Raw genomic sequence first — 26,096 nt, 5'->3', positions numbered from 1 at the left:
GAGCACCAGCAGAGTAAATAAAAGGTAGCATTCTACCATGGTGCCAAAACACTGAATATATGCAAGCATATAGATACATGGTATTAATTATGCATACTCCTATGATGCAAGCCCTATCAAGACAGGAAAAGGCATATGACAGCAGACTGTGTGGTTTAAAATATTACTTCAAAGTTTGTTAGTCAACGTGAGGTCATAGATTCTGTAGAACAGCACAAGCACTATTATATTTTGACAAAAACAATATGGTATGCAAGCTACCAAAATTAGCGGCCTAGTAAGGGTGCCATGGACCCTAATGTAAACGAGAAGAAATGCTCCCCTTACCTCTGGGATGGTATTAAAAGACAACCATTACAGGGGTGCAGTGGGCACCTCACACCTCTGGCCATGGATGCCATAGCATCTTGACCCCTAATACAGTTCCTCTTTATTTGATTTCTCCATGTCACACTTATCTCCTCCTTGCACCTTTTCTTATTCCTATCCCTTACCATTCAATCTCTCATGTTTGTCCCTATCTCCTTCGTCCCTTGTTTTAGTTTTTTTCTGCTCTCCTTGCTCCTCCTTACCCTCTACACTTTTCCTTTTTTTTATTTCTACTCTGCTCCAAGTCTCCCTCATTCTGTCTCATCTCTTCAATCTACGACCTAAAATTCTCTCTCCCACAGACTCCTTCTAATCTCCCGGTTCACTCTCATTCCAATCCTACTCTATAAAATCTATTTCTTGAATATGCCTCTCTCTCACCCACCTGATTTCTATCCCTGGGTGGAGTTCATGTTGGAGTCCGATAGAAAAATGCTGTTCACTGTGATTTTCAGTGCTGGATGCTTGTCCGTACTGTGCAATCATTGCGAACGGCACCATACACAGCGCAAGTGGGCGCTGCTTTCCTTTCTTCCACACGAGTAGATTTTTACTCAGTCGGCAGCTCTCTCAAGGCGAGCGGTCACAAGCATCCGCAACCACTCGCAATGAGAACCCTGACACCCCCCAGCATTGAGAAATCTTGCTAGGAGGTTTATTTTCAATGCTCACGCTCGCCAACTTGAAGTTGAGGAATGCAAACAAGGAAAAATTTAGCCAGGAATTAGATTTTCCTCACTCGCTCTCGCTAAGTTGACTTTGAAGAATGCGAGCGAGGAAAAAAGCTCCGCTCTGCTACGTCGATCAGAGTTTTTCAGAACTCTGTTAGCTCCGCGTAACACGGAGTGCGGAAAAAATTCGCAAGCGGAGCAAAGTTTACCACCTAGGCTTACTCATTTCTCTTCTTGTCTCCGACCTTGATTGTCACGTCTTGGTCTACCTATCTTATTTTGATTGTTTTATTGTCCTTTTCTTCATTATTCCTTTCCCTCCTTTTTCTTTATTTCTACAGTTAATGCCTCTTTCCTTCTTTTCCCTCTATATTTTGCTTATTCAAGTGTTCCTTTCTCTGTCTCACTTCCATAGCTCATCCTCTCCATATGTGCCTCCTTTTCTCTCTTCACTCACATCATCCCTTTCATTCGCACTCCCATATGTTCTTTCCTCTCCACCTTTTTATTTTTTTCTACTTTCCTATCAATTATCTTTTCTTTCTTTCCATTCCCCATACTTATTTTTTCTCCTTTTCTCTACTCTCCCATCTTTCCATTCTGACTTTACTATCGCCTTGTTCATTTTCCAACATTGCCTCTCCTCTTCCTTTATTCTCTTTACTTCACATCGCAACTTCACCCCTCAATTCTTTCTCTCATTAATATCTTGCTCCACAGCTGACTTCTTCCCTCCAACCTCATTCTTTCCACCTCTGTTTAATCTCACCCTTCTGTTCTTTTTCATTTCTTCTGCCTTTTCACCTCATCATCAGCTTTCACCCTGTCTCCTTGTCCTCTTTTCTACTGTATGACAAGGTCACACACAACCCACTGAATAAATGTTTGGCCTTTGCTCCGCTGTATCCTCTGTTTTGAGTTTTACCAGTGCATGCCTAGGACCGGGTTTATTCTCTGTTTGAATGACTCTTCACCAACCCTACCAGAGGAAAAGACCACACAGAGCTAAACCCAGGGAGACACTTCACAAAAATCTTAGCAAAATCAGGGCAGTCTTTGGCTGCTACGGTTCTGGTTCAGGAAGAAAATGACCTGGCTGTTTGGGCCTGACTGTTCCTATTGGAGCAGAGTCAAGACTGATTTACATATGACTGGGTCCAAACTGAGTTGGTCTGCTGGCCAAAAGAACAATGGTTTGGAATGCTACCCCAAGTGATTGCCAGTGGTTAGACAGCCAAATACATATCGCTCTCTGAGACAGGCATAACAGTGGAGCAAATTTTAAAAGTCTCCCCATTTTTCAAACTTTGTATGTGTGTTGCACTGTGCTGCATACACACAGTGGGACAAGTTGTAAAGGATACTTTTGGCACTCGAAGGGTCCTCTTCCAGTACAAATCCTGTGCTTGGTAGAAACCTCACACCCTTGTACTAATCAGGGTCACTGGAATTATGCACAGGTGTGGCCCTTTCCGGATAACAATGGATTTGCCACATAGGCCACATAATCCATCAACTACTGCATAATCTTCAGATTTTAAACACAAAAAATTGTTTCTAGCTTGAATGTATCAAAAGGTACTAAGTGGAAGACTTTTTGCAAAGGTTAACCAGTCACCTTTCTGTTGCTAATTGTTGTATTTGGGTGTTACATTGGTACTAATGAGGTGCAACATTTGCCCAGACAGTGTTAGCATGTGTGAACATGCCAAAATAATATAGTAATACTATCACAAAATATTCCAAATTACATCACATAATTTGAATTTTCTTGCCTCATAATTCAACCCTGACACAGAATTCCTGTGGCTCAGACTATGGTGCAAGTTACAGGTGTGTGACTCAACAAATTAGCAGGGGCAGCTGAGCCAAGGGTCAGCTCTAGCAAATCAATGACAGCATTCTTCTATGAAAAATACTCCATGCACAAGCTGAGCATTGTAATTATGTGGCATGTCACTCATGCAGTACAGCTCATGTAAGAATATGCTACGTTGTTTTCAAAATTCAAATCTGGAATTGTTCCACCTTAGTCAGGGCCAGTAGGAATATTTGATTTTGCGGCAGTGGCTTTTTTTCTCATAATTATCGATTTGCCATACTCGCCACATAATTCATCATCTGCTGCGTAATCTGCATATTTTGTTTAAAAAAATTGTTCAAGGTCAAACTGATCAAATGTTACTAAAAATGTGGCAATGTGTTTGCACGCAGTGGAAGGCCCTTAGCAGATGTTAGCTGGTCATTTTTCAGTTGAATATTTCTGCATTTGGTTGTTAAACAGGTGGGAATTAGGCGAAACCTGTGCATAGACCATTTTATCATGTGTAAAAATAACAAAACAATAAAGTTATAAAAACAAAAAATGTACTACATTATGTAGCGTAATTTGTCTTTAGTTGCCACATAATTTAGTCAACCTTACCGCATAATTTTGGGCACCCATGCAGCATAATTCTACTTGCCCCTGACCTTAGTACATCAGAATGTGTGCTGAAGGATTTATTAAAAGTGAGTTTTTAAACAGAACTGTGAACGTCGGGAAAGGTTTTTCATGTTGCAATTTTATGAAGCAAACAGGACCAGAAAGTTTTGGACCATTTTACCTGACATCACACTGGAATCTGTTTTCCCAGTTCCAAAGTCAGCAGCTCTGGCAGTAATTCTACAAACTCACCCTCTCTTTGCCATGTGAAGCACAATCATATGGTTTATTTCACACAACCTGCGGCCCACCTCATAAACCACTCCCAACTGTCCTCCTGGGGCAGTGGAGAAAAATGCCTTTAGGGATTGTTTTTGTGCAGGAAGGTATTGCTGATTTGAGGTAAATTATATAAACATTAACTTTAAACTCTTTTAAGGAGCTGTCTTTCCTTTTACAGTTTTAAGGCCATGTTTCCCTGTCTTATATATCTTGCTCTCAAGGTCGTGAACTGACCTTGCCGGGAGGAGCCGTTGATTTCCTTCTTCCTCACTCGGGACCTGTCTGCTGCTCGCCGGACTCGCTCCGCGGGTCCTGCTTCGCAGAACCAATGAACTTCCACAGTAACTGGGGGTGAGCTCTGAGGGCACCAGAGGCAATGGCAGGACTTTTGCAGGGCTGCGAGCAGTGCCGCAGGGACTCCGTCTCCCAGGAGTCCCTGCATGATCTATCCAACTGCACCTGCTCTCCCTGCTTGCCCTGCCCCCCCCCGCCCTCCCCGGAGTGAAAAGCTGAGTCCCTGCTCTCATCGTGGGACACTGTCGTGAACTGACCTTGCCGGGAGGAGCCGTTGATTTCCTTCTTCCTCACTCGGGACCTGTCTGCTGCTCGCCGGACTCGCTCCGCGGCTCCCGCTTCGCAGAACCAAGGAACTTGCACAGTAACTGGGGGTGAGCTCTGAGGGCACCAGAGGCGAGGGCAGGACTTTTGCAGGGCTGCGAGCAGTGCCGCAGGGACTCCATCTCCCAGGAGTCCCTGCATGATCTAACCAACTGCACCTGCTCTCCCTGCTTGCCCCGACCCCCCGCCCACTTCCACCTCCTTATATCCGACACAAACATCCGCTACGCGGGAGCGTCCCGGGAGAAGCCCGGGACAAGGGCGGGCCCGTTGTAGCACGTTGGAGACCGTTAAAGACCGGGCCCGGCCCCCCCTCTAAAAACTATCATCACCCAGGACTAGCTTCCAAACTGTATGTATCTTTTCTTTTGTCCTAAACCAATACTAGGGATATTTATAATTATTACTCACTGTTTTTATCTTAACTCTAGTATTTCTTAAATCTTTATTATGTCTACACGAGGAAGCAGAAGCAAAACCGCTGCTAAGGAAGGGCAACTTATAGGTCCTATAGATAACTTCATCACCAGGGCTAACTCGTTTAAAGATCAGAGTATTTCGTTCATGGAACGTAGAGTGTCCCAAGATTTAGCTATCGCAAAAAGATCCTCCGTGGGTCACCTGGCTGATGCAAGAACGCCGGTTCACCGTAGGGATTCTAGACGGAGTGAAGGCTGTGGTCAAAGGCATAGCTTACCAAACACAGTTGATCTATCGGTCTCACAGTTTTCTGAATCACAATTAACTTTGGATCTCGAAAACAACCCCAGATTTAGCAATCCAAACTACCCCTGAAGAGATAAGGCAGTCAAGAGGGAGGAGAGAGGGAGCAATAAGGAAAAAAAAACCTGTAGGCCCAACTAAACAAAAAACTAAAAAACCCAATAAAGCTCCAATTAAGACAGCAGAGAAGCACCCCTGTACCCCTTTGATAGGAGATCAGGACGTCCACACGGTGATAATACATCATACACCACATGATACCCCGGCCCCTATTAGTGTAGAAATCGCAACCGATTCACCATCAAGAAAGGAGGCAGACAATAACTCCAACACCCAACTGCTAACAAAAATTGGAGACTTACTTAAGCAAATATTTACACCATTAGAAGTTAGGCTGTCCAAGATAGAAAAAGTACTAGCCGAACTCTCAACCTCTATAAAAACCAAGCCAAATCAGGGGGTACAAAAGGCCGGGGGAGGCAAACAACCCTCCTCTACTCCCACTGCCCAAAATAAAAAATCTATTCTCCCAGGAGCAGTAGCCAAACCAATACAAACCATAGTGGCCAAAAGTAAGACAACAGAGAAGCCATTAATTAATACTCCAATTACCATCACTAATACTAACTTGGAACATAATAACACTGGTTTAAAAACCCCAGCAACACAACTGAACAGAGGGTGGGACTGAGGACCTTCTGACGGAAGATTTTCCGTCAATTTGCCACCAGAAGCTAGTCCCTTCGTTGTCGTAATGACTGGCGTCCCAGAACTGACGGATCAAAATTATGAACCAATTTGGTCACTAAAGAACAAGGCCCAACATTGGCTCAGCACGAATCGGTCACTTCCGCCCTATTGCTCAACCAAGATTCTGATGGTAAGAAGAGCTCCTTGGGTAGGGCATGGCAGGAAAACAATACAGGGAGACTGCGTCCTTATTACCTTTGAAGATCCTAGATTGGTTGACCATATTTGTTCATGGGAACACCCGAGTTTAACTGGCGGTATAGGAACAAAGCGCCTTTCCTTCTTTTACCCCCAGAGACACCGTAATGGCTACCATTACGATGGATCTTGGCACACAGTGGGCCTTCGATATCGGGGTAGAGAGAGGGAAGAGTGGGGAGGACAACATCAGAGGAATTCCTATAGAAAGCCACCGTGTTGGGAGGGCTGGAATGGCATCCCAACGATGAATAGATATAGTGGTCTTGAGTTAGTCGATTGACCATCACTGGCAGAAGACCATTTTAGGCCCAAGTCAGTGGAGCTGGAGCTGGAGCTGGAGCTTACCCCTGAACCTCAAACAGTGACGTTCCCAACAAGGACCTCCAAGCCTTAGGCGTTGTTTCTTGGAACATCGCCGCTCTTCGCTCCAAGATTGAAGATGGGAGTGCCATGAGCCTGCTAGGTAGACAACAAATCATCTGCCTTCAGGAGACATGGTCATTGACGGAGCTTCACCTCTTGGGATTTAGGACGTATTTTTCTCCAGCATTAGTAGGGACCATGGGTAGGCCTAAGGGGGGATTAAATATTTATATAGCAAACACTATCCAGCAATTAAAAATAACTACTGTTGAACTGGACGTAAATTTCCAGCTTCTCTCCCTTTCCTTACCCAAAAATGAGATAGTTCTGCTTATTAATTTCTATAACAGGAAGGAGAATTTTTGAGGGTGGTATCAAATCTTAATGAGAAACTCTCTAATTTTAGACAGGCCAAAGGAGGTAAAGGTGCTGTTTTTTTCCTATGGGGGGGGGATTTTAATCTACATCCCTGTCCACATTTTGGAAAAAATTGTGGTGGGATGGCGAATGAGCAGGATAACCCCCTTACCCACTTCTGCCATACCAAACTGGGTACTGCTATGAATGACCTATTATCAGACTTGGATCTCCTAATAGTCAATAATTCGAACCGTAACACCAAGCAGTTAGAGCCAACATACGTGGGGAGGGGATATCACTCAACAGTCGATTATATCCTCCTATCGGATGGTCTGTCAAACAGGGCCAAGCACTTTGAGGTTCTACCAAATACACTAACTGACCATTTGGCCCTTAGGTTAGAACTCAATCTAATCCATCAACAATCCCTTACCTTAATGATAGCAAAAGCTCTGAGCCAGAATAAACTACACATGGGTCAGCTAAATGGGTACACTTTAAAATGGGGGAAGATAAATCCCGGGCAAATTACTGAACAGCTTATTAAATCATCCCCACATTATAAAATGCATAGATCTAACGGTGACAGAGGAGGAAGTTCTAAGTAATTTCTCCATAATTCTAGCCACTATTAAGGGCCTTCTTACAGCAAAGCCAAAAGCAGAAACATCAAATAAGAAAGGTTGGTTTAACCATAGCTGCACCTTGGCACACTCTAAGCTAAAAGTGGCCTTGAACAACGATGCTAGAGATCTACAGCTAATTGCCACACTCAGAAAAGAATACCTGTTCGTGCGGAATCAGAGAAAGGCCGAACTAAAACAGGCTTTGTGGGACGAACTACATAGAAGTGCCCTAGATAAAAATAGCGAGGCCTTTTGGAGAGTAGTAAGGTCCCCATTCCTGGTTGACGATAATCTTCCTAAAATCGAAGTGGCCATAGAAGAAGGAGCTTGGGTATCCCATTTCTCAAAAATCTTCGAGAAAAAAAAAACAGACATAGAAAGTGACGATGTAACCCACCCAGCTGCCGTATACCCCATTTCCATAGAATTTGAAATCTCTGAGGTCCTTCTGGCCCTAAAACTAAGTAAAAATGGAAAAGCTCCGGGGCCCGACGGAGTCCCGGTGGACATTTTTAAATACAATGTGGACCTCTGGGCCCCTACACTTACCAGTGTATATACGGCAGCTGCAAAAAAGGGGCTGTTGGAGTCTTTGACCAAGTCCGTCATGGTCCTAATTTTTAAAAAGGGAGACCGCCAGGAGCCTACTTGCTACCGCCCTATTTCACTGCTGGACTCGCTGGGCAAGGTAGCTGGCAGGGTCATCCTTGAGCGACTCCAGCAGTGGGTAGAGGAAAGGGGTGTTCTGTCCGATCTACAATTCGGATTCCGGGAAGGTTTCGGTACAGTAGAACAGGACCTAAATATATCCATGATCTTGGGAAAATATATTCACGCAAAACAGGACAAGCTCTACATGGTGTATGTGGACCTGTCCGCAGCTTTTGACTGCGTGTCCCATACAAAGCTCTGGTAAGTACTGTCACAAATGGGAGTGGACCCCCCACTTTTAGACTTTGTGAGGGAATTATATTCCAAGGCTTCCGCGAGAGTCCGCTTCGGTACGAAGGGCGAGTTGTCGGCACCTTTTGGAGTAGAGCGTGGAGTCAGGCAAGGATGTGTCCTGGTCCCCTTTTTATTCTCCCTCTATACAAACAGCTTGGAGGCGGAGCTTCTAAGGGGCGCCCAGGACCTTCCTCAAGTAAAACACTGCCTGATTCCCGCTCTGCTCTATGCAGACGACGCCGTCATACTGGCACGTACCCCGCGTGAATTACAGAAGGCACTCTCCAGGTACTCGGATTTTATAGGCAGTCTTGACCTCCACATTAACATTAAGAAGACCTTCGTAATGGTGGCAGGCAAAGGGAGAAAACGGCCCAAGGATATATTCCTTAATAATCAAAAACTTGAAGTGACGGCCCAGTATCCCTATCTAGGTATTACAATAGATGAAAAATTGACCTGGAAAGCGGCAGTCGAGGCTAGGAAGCATTGTTTTAAGAGAGCAATAGCTGCCATGATGTCCTTTTCACAGAAATTGGGCAAACGGTCGCCTGTGGAATTATTGAAAATCTACAATGCTAAATGCCAGACAACAGCACTGTATGGGGCGGGCGTCTGGGGGCATGTGGATGTTAGTGCTCTACAGGTTGCAGAAAACTCATTTTTAAGATTCCTCCTTGCAGCACCAAGACGAACTTCTACATATGCGTCCCACATTGAACTAGGCATATCACATATAGAGGACCTGGCAAAAATCCAACCGTTGCTATTGTGGCGGCGTATTTGGACCTCTGATAAAAACACATTAACCAAAGGGATTGTGGCAGACTCAATGGCACTAGATCATTCAGCAAAAATAAGATGGCTCGTCTATATTAGAAATTTCCTCACAGACCTAGGCCTAGAGACATTTTACACCACACCAGCAAAGATCAGCGAGATACCTAAGAAAGATCTGAAAGCAATGGCCCTGAGCCACTTAGATGGACTAAGGCTCGCCAGTGAAATAGGGAAAGCCTCTGTCCACCACGCAATTATGGTCCAGACTACCATCACTATTCAGCCTTATCTAACGCTTGATATTGGTATTTTTGATCGACTTCTACTAACCAGATTTAGATTAAACCTTTTTCATCGGTTAGTAGCCTTTCCCATGACGTATACTTGGGAGCCAATTTTAGGTATTTGTCCTTGTGACGACAAATCAGTGCAGACCACCATACATACTGTACTGTTTTGCAAATTTTATCATGATCATCGCAAATTTTGGCTGCTATCATTGTTAAAATCATGGGGTTTCAGACAGTGCCGTCCTGCCATGTTGCGCCTTCAGTTTTTAGAGTCTGAATCTATTTCTTATCATGTTGTTAACTTCTTGAAATGTATTCTTAAGCACAGAAAAAATTTGTAAGGAATACGCTTAAAACATAGAACAATGAATTTAACGAAATGTGAAGTGATACACTTTTTAACTATTCCTCTTTAGTTTTACTGTATAACTGATCTTTTGCTTATTACTGTAACAATATGGATAACACTGCTTTTATGGATTTCTATTGCGAAATACCGAATAAAGAAATTTAAAATAAATTAAAAAAAATATCTTGCTCTCCCTCACTCTGCCTTACTGTCTCTCTCACACATGTGACTCTGATGTCTCACTCACCACAGTACGTTAGTGATGTCTAAATTTCCTCATCCTTGTTCATTCACATTTCACTTTAAGCACTTCTGATTCTCAAATGCATTTTGTAATGATAAGAATGGCAAGTTTCTCCTACAGATTTTTTACCCCCACTGCAGGATTTGTGTATGCCCCTTCTTCCCTTACACCGTGTAATAATGTCTCAATAGAATTTTCACTCATGGGAGGCAATCAGATCTCAAGAATATCTGAATCCCAGTGTGAATCCTCTCTGGATCAGCACATTTTGAAGAGGTCAACAAGAAAGGGTTTAGGACCAGTCACATTTGTTTACCTTTATAACCTCTGTTTCTCCTTGAATAAGCTCTTTGCATAATCTGTAGATTAACGGTCAAGATATACATAAAACACTTGAATTCCCTTCAGGCACCTTTTAGTAGCAAAAATATCTCAAGAACTACTAAATGGAGTTACACCATAGCACAACAATATTCTATCACGTTTTGTGTAATTCAGTTAAGTAGAGCAAACATTTCTATGTAATTTATGATAGAAAAAAGCGACTTTTACTTCACCCTGTAGGTCAATCTGCTCAAAATATGAGGTTAGAAACTGAGTTAGACTTACCAAGCAAGTTCCAAATTTTGCACTAATCTGTCAATTTGTACCACAAGTTGTTAGCAAATCAACAAACACATCCCTTTATGAAAAATACACCTTAACAATATCTACACAGACACTATTGCTTACTCTAAAAATAATTACAGATCACTGTTTTATGGAACAGAAGATAACAGGAATCAGTAGGGGCTTGCCTATAGGAGCATTTTTGTTTTTGAATTACATACCTGCAGAAAAGGGTAAGAAGGCTTCAGTGGTCACAAAGTGTCCCTCTTTATCCAGGAAATTTTCTGGATTGAATTGATGAGGTGTTTTCCAGAAATCAGGATCACACATAGAAGAAGGTAGATTAGGTATAATGATGGTACCCTGCAAGAAATAAAACCAGACCAAGTATCATAACGATGATCATTAAAATATTGTCCATTATTTTTTACATACAAGATGTCTTAGCAGACAGATTTGTTCTTCATATAACCATGTGAAACCACCATGATCTCTTTTCTTTCATAGCCACTCCCTGACAGGCCACAACTGGATTAACAACTTATCAATAAGGTTACATTAACTATCTGGTCCATCTACATGACCTAAGGTTGAAGCAGGGTAGTAATAGTCCACTGCCTTCCATAGCGTATTTGGTAATATGAGCAACACTGTTGAATAATAACTTCCTTTACTAAAACCCAGACTTGTCAGTGGTCATTAGTGTACATCTGGGAAATTGTAAAAAGAGTAAAAGTCAGTGCATTGAATGTGCAACTCTAGGAACTGAAACAATTTGATGTACCTGTAACTACCTCTCTAATTGATAACTTGAAGCTTTCGTCATAATGAAACTTTGAGAGCACTAAGATGTAACAAAACTGGTATGTCACAGGGGAACTAGAATTATGAGGCAAAGGAAGATTATAATGAATTATTTAATAATGCAGTAGAGTCGAGCATGAAATTCGAAATAATGCATCATAATATGCACATTCTTGGAAGTGTTATTTTGCAATTTTTCAATTTGACACTCACTAACACTGAACATGTTACATGTCATTAGGACAAATTTTTAACCCAAATAGAAGTAGTCACCTGAAAGGGGAACAGTTGACCTTTGAAATTGGTCTTCCACTACTGAGCACCATGAACTACACTCTTTTTCATATGCTTTGATGGGATTAAGCTAGAAAGGTTTTCTTAAAAAAGCTGCAAATAATGAAGTAGATGGTGGATAAGTAGTCAAGTGTTGTAATCCAAAATTATGCATAAAAGGGTCTGGCACTACTGGACACCATGCTTGGCATTCTATTTTTGTAACTTTTGAACATATAAGCTAGAAACATTTTTTTTGTTGTTGTAAAAAACTGGAAATTATGCAGCAAATAGTGGATTATGTGCTATGCCTAGTACATATTAAATTAAGCAGAAAATGCCACCGCTGCAGAATCGCGGTTCTAGATATACATCAAGTATGGAAGCATCTCTTCTCTTCTATGCAATGGACTCTGCTTCCTCTCCTGCAACACAGATAAACCATGTAGGGTTGGGTTCACCCGCCGCCCCTCAATGCTAGTAAGCATGACCATGAGACCCTAAACCCTACTGATATGGGCTATCTCATGGTAGATTTCCTTAGAGTCCTTTCCAGAGTAGAATATTTGATGTGCATCTCTTGGTGAGTATTCCAAACTCGATTTCAGTTGCCTGGGGGAGCCATGCGCAGTAGCCAAAGGGATGTTATGTGCTGTTCTTCTATTTATTTATCAATAACACTATCTTCAGCAGCCTACCTGGATTTGGTTTCTCCCAACCTAAACTAATTTTGGAATCAAGGGTTGGATGATTCTGAAGAGCAGCACCTACTTGGCACTTTTCGCAGTATCAAAAACAGTTTAACATTCCTTCATTCGTGGTTTAAGGTGTGCTGCCTTTGTTTATCAGCCTTTCCCTACTGTGATTACGCTGAGGACCAACCAAATCCATGTGTATGTAGTGCTTGAAGGATTGCCTGGGACTTCAAATATTGTGTGCGCACTCCCCTCACATGCTTTTGACAGCCAGAGATGGATTTAAATTACATTCCCCACTGAGAGTGCAGTGTTGTGTTGCGGTGTTATGGTGCCTTTTCCTGTGCTGCTGTTTTGAACAATATTCACCTCCCCTATGAAGCATTCAGCATGTATGGAAGCATAACCACGTCTTTCCCTATGCTGCTTTGGCTTTTGTTTCCAGCCCTGACAGACTCATGGGCCATGGAGTATGGCTGTGCTAGCTCGTACTTCGCCAGCTCTACTACTAGCTGTTGCTAAAGTAAGTGAAAGACAGCCGCGGTCCAAGCAGGTAACAGGGTGGGGCCATGAAAGGGGGGATTCTGAGGGATGATGCAGAGGGAACATTTATTATTTATTTAATTTTCCATCTGCATCGTCCTTCGGAATCCCCCCTTACACCACCCAACCGATGTTACTTGCACGAACCGCACCACATCATTGGCTGGTTTGGTCGGGTTCTTCTTAGGGATCGCCTCAATCTCCTGACTCTGTTCAAAGCTAAGAGTAAGCATCGTATTTGCTGATTCTCCTAAAGCAACTTTGTTGTAGACAAAGCTAGTGGGTGCCTGATAGATTGAGCTCTCCTTAATTTCTTTTTCCAACAGCCTTCCTTCAGTAACCAGATCTTACACACAGACTTAATGTTTACAAAGGTGGTATAAAGCATTTATTTTGTGATAACGCATTACCATCCATCTAAACTTGTTTAAAGTATTGTACAGAGTCACCACTATTAAATAAACTAAATCTCATACAAAGGATTCAATACAGCATAATGAAAATCTTTCACCCACTTTCTTAGCAGAACTAGACATGCAGAGATTAATGTAGAAACAATGGTACAATACTTTTGATAGGAATATGGTTGCCATTGATGGCACTAAATGTGATCCTTTAGGGAAAAAAATATGATTTATAGCTAGCTGCTTTAGAACAGAGGGTCAAAAAATGTTTGATCATGTACCTGTGCTAGTTCCCCCAGCCCACATTTTCTGGGGTAAATTTGAGGAAGCAGTGAACAGATTTAAATATCACTTCAATGATAATACTAGTATAATAGTGGAGAGACAGATTTTAAACACACTAGTAAGTTCAACATGAGTCTATTGATGGATTTAATGTTTTAATTGAAGAACACAAGAAAGACTACTGTGCTGCAGAAATCTAAGCTTGGAACAGATATTGGAAATTGCAAGAGGAACTGTTCCATAATAGCATCCAAGGAAGTTCAAAAGTGTAAGAAGCAGAACTGTGAATGCACTTATGTTCAAACCTAAGCATTTTGAAATAATGGTAATGAATGGTGCTAGAGTGCAGGTAACTTGCTACATGTTGTGGTCACAAATCATTGTCATGTAGTCGGCAAGACTTGCATGAAATGCAGGACGATTGATATTTTTGTCGAGCATGTAAAAACATGCATAGGATTGTATTTGGTAATGAGAAATGGACACCGCAGAAAGATCTTATCATATATGTACAGAGGGTGGCAGAATAGTGTTGTTTATCAGGATGGGCAACTTTGTAGGACAGTTGGACAAGGAGCTGCATCAAGTTTGCAATATAACAATTGGTGATCTGGAAATTGATATCCCTGTAGATTCAGGAGATCTTGTCACTTAAGTGACTGACAAGTTGAATGAGAAGGAATGGAAACACATACGCTTGTTGCCCCTGGCATTCGTACTGTAGCATTTGGAGGGTTTGAAATTGATTTGGTGGGTTACTTTAAAGAAGGTGTTAGTTATAAGGATAGAGTTATACACACCATGATGTGTGCAGCAAGGATAGGTCACTACATACCACTATGGAGAGACCAAGGGGTGGTTGGTATTGTTTTGGGACCTGGTATGGCTTGCTCAATCTCACATGTTGACTCAATGGCCCCTCAAACTTCATCTTAAGAAGCTCCTTTTTGACACCTATAAATCAATATTTCAGGGTAAACTTGGAAAAGTGAATGGTTATGAACATAAAATTGTTCTCAAACCAAGAGCTATTCCTGTTAGTCATATGTTGCTGAACATTTTGCTGAGTATCCAGAGTCAAATAAAATAACATCTGCATAACCTGCGCAGTGAAAAGATGATACAGCCAGTTCAATCCTCTCATTGGATCTCTCCTATTGTTGTGGAAAAGAAGAAAACAGTGATGTGAGGCTTTGTGTGTGGATCTGAGGTCTCTAAATAGTAACCTCCTGGTAGTCTGTTTCCCCTTTTATAAGATCTAGGAAATGTTATCTAAACTAGGGGAGGCAAAAGTGTTTGCCCCTGAGATCCGAGAGTTGCCTATCACCAGGCTCAACTCAGTGAGGAATCTTTCTGACTAACAGCATTCAGTACCCCATTTGAATCAGGTAGACTCCTTTGTATATGTTTGGCCTGGCCTCAGCAGCCTCAGTTTTCCCCAAAATTATATATTAAATCTTAGGAGGAATCAACGTGTTGGCCTACAACAATGACATCCTCATTTATACTGATATTGAGCAGAGTCTTTTGTAAGTATTGCACAGTATTAGATACTTTACAAGATCATGGTAATACACTTTAAGAAGAAAAATGACAATTTTTGTCACAGGATGAGAAATAATCAAGGCATCGCATTTCAGGGGAAGGTATCTGACCAAAAACAGATTTGGTTGACGCCATAATAGAGAGCTCAGGCACTAAAGACAAAGACCAGCTAAGATCGTTACTAGGCCTCTGCAACTATTAGTCACATTTTATGGAGTATTTAACATTACAAACAGCACCTTCAAGGAAATTACTGCGAAGTAGTGATAGAAATTCTTGGGGAAGGACGAAAATGATACTTTTAACAAACTTGCAATGATTAATTGTGAATAGTCCTGAATTACATGCTTATAAGGTTGACATCTTTGATATAGATAGAAGCAATCGCAATGGAGCGCACACTGCTAGCCCCTCCTCCGGATCGCCCCTAGGGACTCTGGTACATGGACTTCTTGAGTGGTTCACCCCAGTGGGTGCAAGTAGGTACTTGTACAACTGATGATCTCTAGACCCGATACATGTCCCGGGTTTTTGGGTATCGCCCGAGACATGACTCGGGTTTCGGGATAACTTCCCTCATCAGTAGAGAAAATAGTTAGGGGTGGAAGAGAAGGCCGCCAAACAACCGTCAATGACCTCGATGCCCGAACCGGCACGCAGGTGCGTCGTCCAGGAGCCCGTCGGCTCAAAGCTCAAGGGAGCCTATTTGTAGAAGCAATCGCAATGGAGCGCACACCGCTAGCCCCTCCTCCGGATCGCCCCTAGGGACTCTGGTACATGGAGTTCTTGAGTGGTTCACCCCAGTGGGTGCAAGTAGGTACTTGTACAACTGATGATCTCTTGACCCGATACATGTCCCGGGTTTTTGGGTATCGCCCGAGACATGGCTCGGGTTTCGGGATAACTTCCCTCATTAGTAGAGAAAATAGTTAGGGGTGGAAGAGAAGGCCGCCAAACAACCGTCAATGGCCTCGATGACGGAACCGGCACGCAGGTGCGTCGTCCAGGAGCCCGTCGGCTCAAAGCTCAAGGGAGCCTATTTGTAGAAGCAATCGCAATGGAGCGCACACCGCTAGCCCCTCCTCCGGATCGCCCCTAGGGACTCTGGTACATGGAGTTCTTGAGTGGTTCACCCCAGTGGGTGCAAGTAGGTACTTGTACAACTGATGATCTCTAGACCCGATACATGTCCCGGGTTTTTGGGTATCGCCCGAGACATGGCTCGGGTTTCGGGATAACTTCCCTCATCAGTAGAGAAAATTGTTAGGGGTGGAAGAGAAGGCCGCCAAAGAACCGTCAATGGCCTCGATGCCCGAACCGGCACGCAGGTGCGTCGTCCAGGAGCCCGTCGGCTCAAAGCTCAAGGGAGCCTATTTGTAGAAGCAATCGCAATAGAGCGCACACCGCTAGCCCCTCCTCCGGATCGCCCCTAGGGACTCTGGTACATGGAGTTCTTGAGTGGTTCACCCCAGTGGGTGCAAGTAGGTACTTGTACAACTGATGATCTCTAGACCCGATACATGTCCCGGGTTTGTGGGTATCGCCCGAGACATGGCTCGGGTTTCGGGATAACTTCCCTCATCAGTAGAGAAAATAGTTAGGGGTGGAAGAGAAGGCCGCCAAACAACCGTCAATGGCCTCGATGCCCGAACCGGCACGCAGGTGCGTCGTCCAGGAGCCCGTCAGCTCAAAGCTCAAGGGAGCCTATTTGTAGAAGCAATCGCAATGGAGCGCACACCGCTAGCCCCTCCTCCGGATCGCCCCTAGGGACTCTGGTACATGGAGTTCTTGAGTGGTTCACCCCAGTGGGTGCAAGTAGGTACTTGTACAACTGATGATCTCTTTGATATAGATGCCAGTGCAATTGATGTGGAGGAGGTTCTGAGTCAGATGGCGAATAGTAAAAAAAATACTAAAGCTTTCACCTTCAGATATTTGTCATAGGCTGAACAAAACTACAGTACCATTAGAAGAGAGAGAGACTCTGGCTTGTGTTTAGGTCCCAAATTATTTTTCAACATGTTTGTGTGGAGGAGAGCACTCTTTAGCCATGGATCACACTCTTTAGAATGTTTGCCAATCAGATCTGAGACCATTCAGGATTCTTTCTAAAATGTATAAATCTATTTCTCTGGAACACACAGTCCCTTAGGAAAGAGTTTTAGAGCGTATTTCTTGTTAAGGTGTCTATTAGAAAGAGTTTCTGATGATAAGATGATTGAAGATATGGAATGTGAGTAGAGTTAATTCATAGACTTTTGCTATTCAAGGATATTATTTCTCAAGAAGAAAGGGAAAGTTGTGCTGATAAGGACAACTGTCAAACATTATTAAAGAAGTTCATTGCTCAGGTTTGGCCCAGGGAGATGTATGTGGAGAGTGATCTAAATCCCTGTTCCAAAGATGAAGGAGGGTTGGTCCTGAGAATTAATGTACTGATTCGTCCAGCTGAGTTAAGAATATGACTAATAAAGTTTGCACATATTGGGCATGTTGGTTTGACAGGAACGAATAAAGGACTTCATACTGACTATTGGCGGCTTACGATAGAGAGGAAAATGAAGGTGTTTATAGATGGGTGTGCAGATAGTGGCTGATAATTCATTACACACCTATAATACCCCGTGTCTCCAGTGGTTGACTACCTTAAAATTGCCTTGGGAGAAGTTGGGAATTATTATAATATTTTTTTATGGAGTTTTATATAGTGCAAACTTGACCTGAAGGTATCGGGTATCAGAGCGCTTTACATAGCACCAGTTGTGTTACATGAAGACAGATTCATTTTTGTTAGGCACGCCGAGATTAAGTGATTTGCCTAGAATCATAGGATGTTCGGCGTCATTGCCGAGACGGGAACCCAGTTCCCCAGATTCGCGGTCCACCGCCCTAGCTGTTAAGCCAACTCCTCTCCTCAAATGTATAAATTGGAAGAAGACATGAAGAATGCTCTAGTAATAGTTAATTAACATTCCAAGTTGATAGAAGGAAGTTCCTGAGCAAACACAACACTGGTATTGCCATTAGCTTCTTGAAAGATTTATTCCAGAGGGAAGGTCTCCTAAATATTTGGTGACAGACAGTGGAATACAAATTAATTCTCACTCCGTGGAGACTTTTTTGTCTTCTTTTGACTTCAAGCATCATTCTGTAGCCTTGTATAACCCTCAAGGGAATAGAATGGTGGAGACGGTGAATTGTGTATTGAAAAAAACCCATTCCATTGGCGTTGTCGCCTTGTTTGAGTGTCTCACAAATGGTCTTGTGACAGGTTATGGAGCCACCACAACACTCATCAATCATTTTACCACAGATGTATTTCCTTTTGTGTTAATGAGGAATAGGGACTGTTCTAATATATTGCCAAGAATTGGATTCTTGTGAAGACAAGTGGTGTGATGGGATTTCTTGTGTGAGTGGCGTGTACCAAAGAGTAAAGGAAACTCAAGACTGAGGAAAGCACAGACATGATGACCTGAAAAGCTCTAGGAGGTATATTTTCACCCCCAAGCCTCAGGAAAAGTTCCTCAAAGGTTTACCGTAGCAAACAGATTGTTAAGTACTCTAGGCATGCCATTTTGGTGGAAAATTACAAATGGTGGAGTAAGAGCGGCGCTGCAAGGGTAAAAGCTGAAAGTGAGGAGGAGGGTGCTTGTCCATCCAACTCTACGAAGTGGTTGGGTTTCTCTTGATCTTCCAACTCCAGGGAGGGTTTGGCTGACTGGTCTTTGGATGGGGCAGTGCAAAGGGACTGGGCAGCAGATTCTGAGGACATCAACAGGTCTGTCAATACACTTCCTCTTACCTACTATCACAATTGGAAGTGATAAGAGGCATATCTCATGTGTTTAAGGGATTATGATCTGTCTTGAGTATCCTGTTGTCATTTGTACATCCTTGGTTCCTCAGTACAAGTTATTTATTTAACTATTATTTGTACCTTCATTTTAAGTGTTTACTCTAAGGTATTTTCTGCAAATGTAGGGATGGGAGGTGTGCTATTGACTGTGTCTTGGTAGATTTCCTTAGAGTCCCTTTAAGAATGGAATGTTTGAAGTGCATCTCTTGATGAGTTTTCCAAGCTCAATTTCAGTTGGCTGGTGCAGATTGGACCAGTTGCCAAAGGGAAGATTTGGGCTGCTCTTTTCTTTATGTATCATTAAAGTGAATATCTTCTTCTGCTTGTATGGATTCATTGTCTTGACAACCTTTCACATACAATCAATACCATTGTGTCTCATGAAGCAAGTGTATCTATACCTTGTCAAATGCATGGGGTAGCAAGGTGTCAAATTGGATAGCACCTATTTTAATCTTTGGTACTTCTAGGCACTGCAGTTTCTACTACATCTCTCAAAATACAAGAAGCCAGCAGCAGGAAAAGAATACAAACATGGATTTCTAACAGCTGCAGTGTACAACCTGTGCTCTTAACCAAACCGCTCAACAGCAAATAGGGGGGGTTAATGGGGGGACCAAGGGCAATGCTGTAATGATATCTTAGGTTAAGGTGCTTGATGTCACACCCGCTTGCCCTGACATTTTGGTGAGTTAATGTACATAGTTAGATGAAGACCCAGCAACGCTTAATTCCCAGCCGCAATCACCAACATCCTACCTTTCCAATAGTATACTCCAGCAGTGAGACCTCCTTTACAACTTGTCTTAAAAGGCCAATCCCCTGAATGTTACAGTAGCGCTGGATCTCATGAATCACAGCATTGGTATACGGAAGCCTCTTCCGATCTTCATATTGGATGACCTGAGAATCACCAAGGACAGCGTCCAACTCCTTCTGCACTTTTTCTGGGGAGAAATATTTCCACAAAATAATCAATTTGTCTTCGTTGTCAATAAAAGCTAAAACATTGCCCTTTATGATATTAAATGACAAATCAGACTAAGTGACAATAAACAAATAACATTTCACGAATAACCCTCAGGTATAATAAAAAATTGTAGTTGGCCAGCATAGTAAACAACAATTATAGACTTACTTTGACTAGACAAGAGTTTGGGGTTTTGAAATTCAAAATCCAATTCAGTGCAGTTGAATGCAATGCAATGCAAGGGCATACTGGTGTTCTTTCAAGACCACCTTCACACTAATAATTATAACGGGTAACTAACCTGACACCAATTGCCAGTCTGAATGTGAGTATTACCGTAAACTGCATTCAACAGGCAAAGAGGTTTAGACTCTAAGAAGGTCATTAGGATGGCGGGCGGACTTTGCCCGCCCGCCATCCTCACGGGAATTGGGACCGCCCGCCATAAGGGCGGGGGTCCCGTGGTGGGGATTATGATGCGCCCGCCACAGTGGCAGGCCTCCCTCATTTTTAACATTGTGGCGGGCTGTGCTCTCTGCACCGCCCGCCCCAATGCTAAAAATGTATGTATGCATTTGCATACACGAAGCGGCAGGCACTGCGCAGTGCCTGGTACTTCATGTATGCAAATGCTGGGGGGGTACCACAGGTACCCCCCATGTGCACCCCCCCACTTCTCCTTCACTCTGGGGGCCCGCAGGGGCCCCCCAGAGTGAAGTCCGCATGCCTTTGATGCCGCCACAGAAAGGCATCTGAAACAGCCCATTGTAGTATGGCTGGCTGTGTCTAATAGACACGGCCACCATTTTAATCCTTTTCCGCCCCGGCCGCAAGGCGACCGGGGCGTAAAAGCGGCGGACGGTCTTTCCGTCCGCCACGGTCCCCCGCCATACTAATATGGCGGGGGGGAATTTAGGTGCGGATGGTAGGCAGATTGCCCCCGCCAGGCCGGCGGTGGCTACCGCCAGCCTGGCGTGGGCAATCCGCCCGCCATCCTAATGGGCCCCTAATAGTACAAGTAATTTACGGTTCAATTACTTGTACTATGGGAGTATGAACTTTTTTCAAATAAATTTCAAGATAAAAAATATAGTTGTACACGAACATTGTGCATGACTTTTGAATGAAGATTAAAGTGGATAGCTAATTAAGAATAGAGTGGAAATAAATTGTATTTTATGTTATGTGGATTATAGAGCACATTATCACCCGGAAGGGGATCCCGGCGCTGAGCGGGTGTGAGTCTAACCACACCTTTTGTTATATTTCATATAGGTACCCCAATATAGGCTCAGGTAACATAACCAATATTCTCCCCTACAATACACACATAACGGTTCTTGGGAACGGACCTTTTACCTAGATACGACACTGCAAACAGAACGCAGGATTCCCCTAGTAGCAGCCTCATACATTATGCATGAGGATTCTTGGAAACTCAGCCGGGCTCATCCCCTGCATAAAATCTATGTATAAAGTTCATTCCCGATGTCATCCGAGGTTGACACTGGCACAGCAAGGTAAAACCCCCGGGGAGATCTTTGGCTATAAAAACTTCACATTTTGCTGAAACAAACAGAGGAGATCAGAACTTTCATGCGGACACTCTAATGTGAGACACTGAAGCACTCTGCATGCAGATACTCCAGATCGCAGGGCTCTGACATCCCTTGTGGGGTGTCCACACCGAGACCAGGACAGGGTCCCACAGTTTTTCACTTCAGGTAATTGGGGTTGACTTTTTCTAGAGGGATTCTTGACTTAACACCTACATACATGCTAGGTACCCTTAGGTACATCTAGTTAGGGTAGCATCGTAGGAGTAAGCATTTTATAGTCATTTTATTTTCATATATTCTATATAGTTGCATATATTCATGATCATATCAGAATGGTAGAAATCTACCATCCTTTTACGTTCTTAGTGCTTTAAGACATTTATATCTGTTACTGTCTAATGATCGTTATAGTACATCTATTTTACACAAGAATGACGACTGGTCAATAAATACTTATTGAAAACGTCACTACCGTTTATTCTGTGTCTTTTTCTGAGATCTAATGAGCACGAGTGACTGAGCGAAAAGTAGTACACTGTTTCCACTGTCCTGAGTGATCAGGGTTGTCATGTTAGATAGTTGCCTAGAACTATTCTCTCCTTGGTAAGAGGGGTTTCTAGTTGAACTGTGAGCTAGCTGGTATAAAGGCCAAATTACCAGGTGGGGGTCTCTGGAATCAGTCTGAGCGTCAAGCCTGCAGCGTATGTTGTCTAAATGCGCAGACACTAGAACTTGTTGGACTAGTCAAAAAGTCAGGTCTTCAGCTTCTTTTGGAATTCAAGAAGTGAGGAGGAGGCTCTTCTGTGCAGTGGGAGATCGTTCCATGCTTTAGGAATGAATTAGGAGAAGGCTCAACCTCCAGGTCTAGTTTTTAGTGTGTGTGTGTGTGTGATTTCTGCAAGTAGGGGTCAGAAGAGCAGAGGTGTCTGGTAGGTTTGTGAAGCAGATGGGATTGTTGTGCTATACTAGGCCAGTGTTATGTAGTGCCTTGACAGTGTGAGTGAGGAGTTTGAAATATGCTTGTTTCTGAATGGGGAGCCCGTGGAGGTCCTTTAGGTGTGGCATGATGTGTAGAAATAATTGTAAATGTTTGTTGGTGCTTCAGTTTTCATATTGACTGCTTTAAAAATTAAGTCACAGAGATCACTTTCACTCCCATCGTCCATCCAGAAAGGAAATAACATTACAAGTTTCTGACAAAACCATCTTCAAAAAACAGAAGGACTTCATTTCCCATCATCAATATGCACAGGAAGTGACATCACTTAAAAAAAGAATTAACAGAGGAAGCCAGGCAAGGGGATTTCATTTCCCATCATCCATCTACACATAAAGTGATATCATTGGTTTGCCCCCAAATCAACTTCACCTCTCCCTGAACCCCATACTGCCATTTCACACAATCACACCCAGACATAAAGGACCCAAACACTCAGATAGGATTTTCACCAGTGCTTCATTTGAGATATTGGTAGCAGGTTCATCTGCACTCTTTATTAAAGATCCTAATTTATTTTTAGTCATCTGAATTTAACTCAGAACAAGAGAGAACAAAAAAGTCCAGACTCCAATAGTATAATGAATTTCCCTTGAAACTGGTTATATTGTAGGACTTTGGTGGTCTTCGGACCGCAGTCACGGTGCCGTCAGATTCACCGCCTCCCGACTAGGCAGTCCGACAGCTGAATTACAATGTTAACAAAAGACTGCTGTCTCCTCCAGGATTTTTCTTCCCGCCATGAAGGCGGTCACAGGCGACAATGGCTGATGGTGTGCGTACAGACCCTGTTCCCATCCACGAAATTATGATGTGCCATACCGCCAAGCCGACTGTGTCGGGAAGACCTCCACACTTGACCTGGTGGAAATGCAACTTTTTAAGAAAAAACATACCTTGTCCCCTGTTTCCACTCTTCTTTCTGTCTCGCATCCAGGTCCCACTTTGCTGCAGACACACGTAAGTTCATTGTCCATTTGTCCACTGTAGCAATGGCTGTGGACCCGTGCTGTAGAAGAAGGGTAGTTTTCTATTGGTGTAATACAAATGTGTGTATTTACAGACTTATTTCGTGAAAATACATACATATGTATTTGCACAGAGGCAAAAAAACTAAAAATAAGTCATAATCCTAGCAGGGAGGTCCCCTTCTGTTGGAAGACTGCCTCCGCAAGATTGCCAGCACAATGGTAGCATCGTAATACTGTGGGCAGAAGACCGTCGACATAACGGCCTACTTGTGCCTGCCGCTATGGCGGTCAGGCGGTAAGACCTCCAAACTCGTAATCAGGCCCTAAGCCAGATAGGCAACTGAATTTCCATCATCCATCTACACAGGAAACTAGAGCATTCGTTTCTACCAAAACCATCTTTAAAAGAAGAAACCCAGCAAAAGGGCTTAATTTCCCATCATCCATTTTCACAAGAAGTGACATCACTGCATTTCACATCATTTATATAAACAGGAAGTGTCATAACTGGTTTCCTGTCAACGCCCTCTTTAATAGAAGTATTTATAGAAGAGCACTTAATTTTCCTTCATTCATCTGTACAGGAAGTGCCATCCCTGGTTGTTTGCCAAAGCTATATTTAAACGAATAAGTCTCGCAAAAAGGACATCATTTCCAATCATCCATATGCACGTGAATTGACATCACTGTTTCACTCAAAACCATCTATAAAAGATAGAGCCAGGCAAGAGAACGTAATTTCCTGTCATCCATCTTCCCAGGAAGTGACATCACTGCATTTCCCATCATCCATCTGCACATGATGTGTCATTGCTGCATTTCCTGTCATCCAACTACATAGGAAGTGACATCACTGGTTTCCCACCAAAACAATATTCAAAAGAAGAAGCCAGGTAAGAGGACTTTATTTCCCTTCCATAATCTACACATGAAATGACATCACTAATTTCTCCGAAAACCATATTTGCATCAGCCAAATCCCTATAATGCCAATGCCCACAATCACACCCAGACCAAGACAGTCAAAGCACTCACACAACATTCACACCAGTGTTTAATTTGAGCTGTTTTTTTCAGGAGGGACTCATTGGCAGCACATTGTGTCATCAGACATTGACCCAGTATGAGAGAGCGAAAGGAATCAAATGGGAAAATACAGAGGAAGAGAAAGACAGACAAAAAGTGAGAAAGGGATGCTAAAGAAACAGGAAGAGTGAGGGAAAGGGGCAGGGAAAATGTGTCGCTTGTTGAAAGAGATGAAATGAAAACTACACAGCCTACATATTTTTAGCAATCCAGGCATTCCGCAACAGTACTGTGGGCTTTTGAGAAACTTTGGGCCTTGGCTGATTCACACAAAACATACCCAATCCGCTACACAAACCACTAACTGCCACAAGCCCTCACACTACGGAACACACATTCCAACTCATGCTCGGTAATGCTCATTCTGCAGTATTACATGCACTAGTCATCACAGACCTCATCACCTAGCACAAACTTGATGTCATCTTCATCACAGAAAAATGGTTCGCCCATACATTCTCCCACTTCATAGAGGTCCTTCTTCTCACTGGCTACAGCATCCATTATGTGGACCGCACACATAAGAAGATAGCATCCCTTGCTGCCATCCATAAGTGCCCCTGGTCCTGCACACTAGGCAAGCAACTTACCCATAACTCCATGAAGGTGCTGATATGCAATTTCACACTCTCTGCAACTAAGTATGCTGCCTTCTATCTCATCTAACGGTCTTCCAGGGAGAATATAGACTTCTATGATGAATTCTCATATCTCCTCACACCATCATCCATCTTACATGCCCACACCACCCTCTCAGGTGACTTCAAGCCATCTGAAAACACATGCTCGAACAAATAAGTGACACCGTTTTCAACCTCATAAATATTCTCAATTTGGTACAGCATGTCAATGAACCAGGGCACACCAGTCCAATATAAAGCACCCATACCCCTGGACTGGACAAGATTTGTCATCCCCATCTCTTTGATTGGCTCCCATACCCACATATGTAAATCCATTGCAAATCACTGGCACCCTTGTACTACACAGACCATCCCTAGTGCCTTGCTTAGTGTCTTATACACAAAACAAGGTAGAACCAAAAGTGAAGACCCAGCCTGCAGATCCTTCAAAGACTAAAGGACACGAACACCCAACTAAACAACTTTAACATTTGTTTGGAAACCTTTGTGAACATTCATGCCCCAATTAACAGGAGAAGGTGCTCTTGTACTCTAAAAACCTTGCCGACAATAAACTATCCAAACAGAAACATGAACAATTGTGTGAAAGACAAAACTCCTGATGACTTCATGATACTGATGTCACTGTGCACATCACATTGACTGGTCATCACCGCAGCCATAGCAAAGTATTATACCAATACCATTAATATAGCCACCACCACAAGTAGAATGCTTTTCAAGACCCTTAGCAACTGCATACACCCCCAGCCAGGCTCACCTATTTCTCACTCCTCAGAAAAGTGGAAAGCCATCAATATCTTCTCCAGTGAGTGAGAAAATAGAGAAGATCCAACAGTACATCAACAACTCCAAG

General features: G+C 43.0%; 1 protein-coding gene across 2 annotated transcripts in view; it reads right to left on the bottom strand.

Moving 5' to 3' along the window:
* Window positions 1–26,096, bottom strand: part of LOC144790978 (cytochrome P450 2J4-like) — a 287,604-nt gene that overhangs the window by 73,100 nt on the left and 188,408 nt on the right. For both annotated transcript variants that reach the window (XM_078665598.1, XM_078665597.1), the window contains exons 7-8: window positions 19,773–19,960; window positions 10,827–10,968 (exon numbers count right to left, since the gene is read on the bottom strand). In XM_078665598.1, the coding sequence (XP_078521724.1) occupies window positions 10,827–10,968; window positions 19,773–19,960 (330 nt within the window). The remainder of the gene's footprint in view (window positions 1–10,826; window positions 10,969–19,772; window positions 19,961–26,096) is intronic.

The sequence above is a fragment of the Lissotriton helveticus genome, chromosome 11 (genome assembly GCF_964261635.1).
Source record: "Lissotriton helveticus chromosome 11, aLisHel1.1, whole genome shotgun sequence".
In the NCBI taxonomy this organism is placed as follows: domain Eukaryota; kingdom Metazoa; phylum Chordata; class Amphibia; order Caudata; family Salamandridae; genus Lissotriton; species Lissotriton helveticus.
The sequence above is the reverse complement of the archived record's forward strand: the minus strand, read 5'-3'. Positions and strand labels throughout refer to the sequence as shown.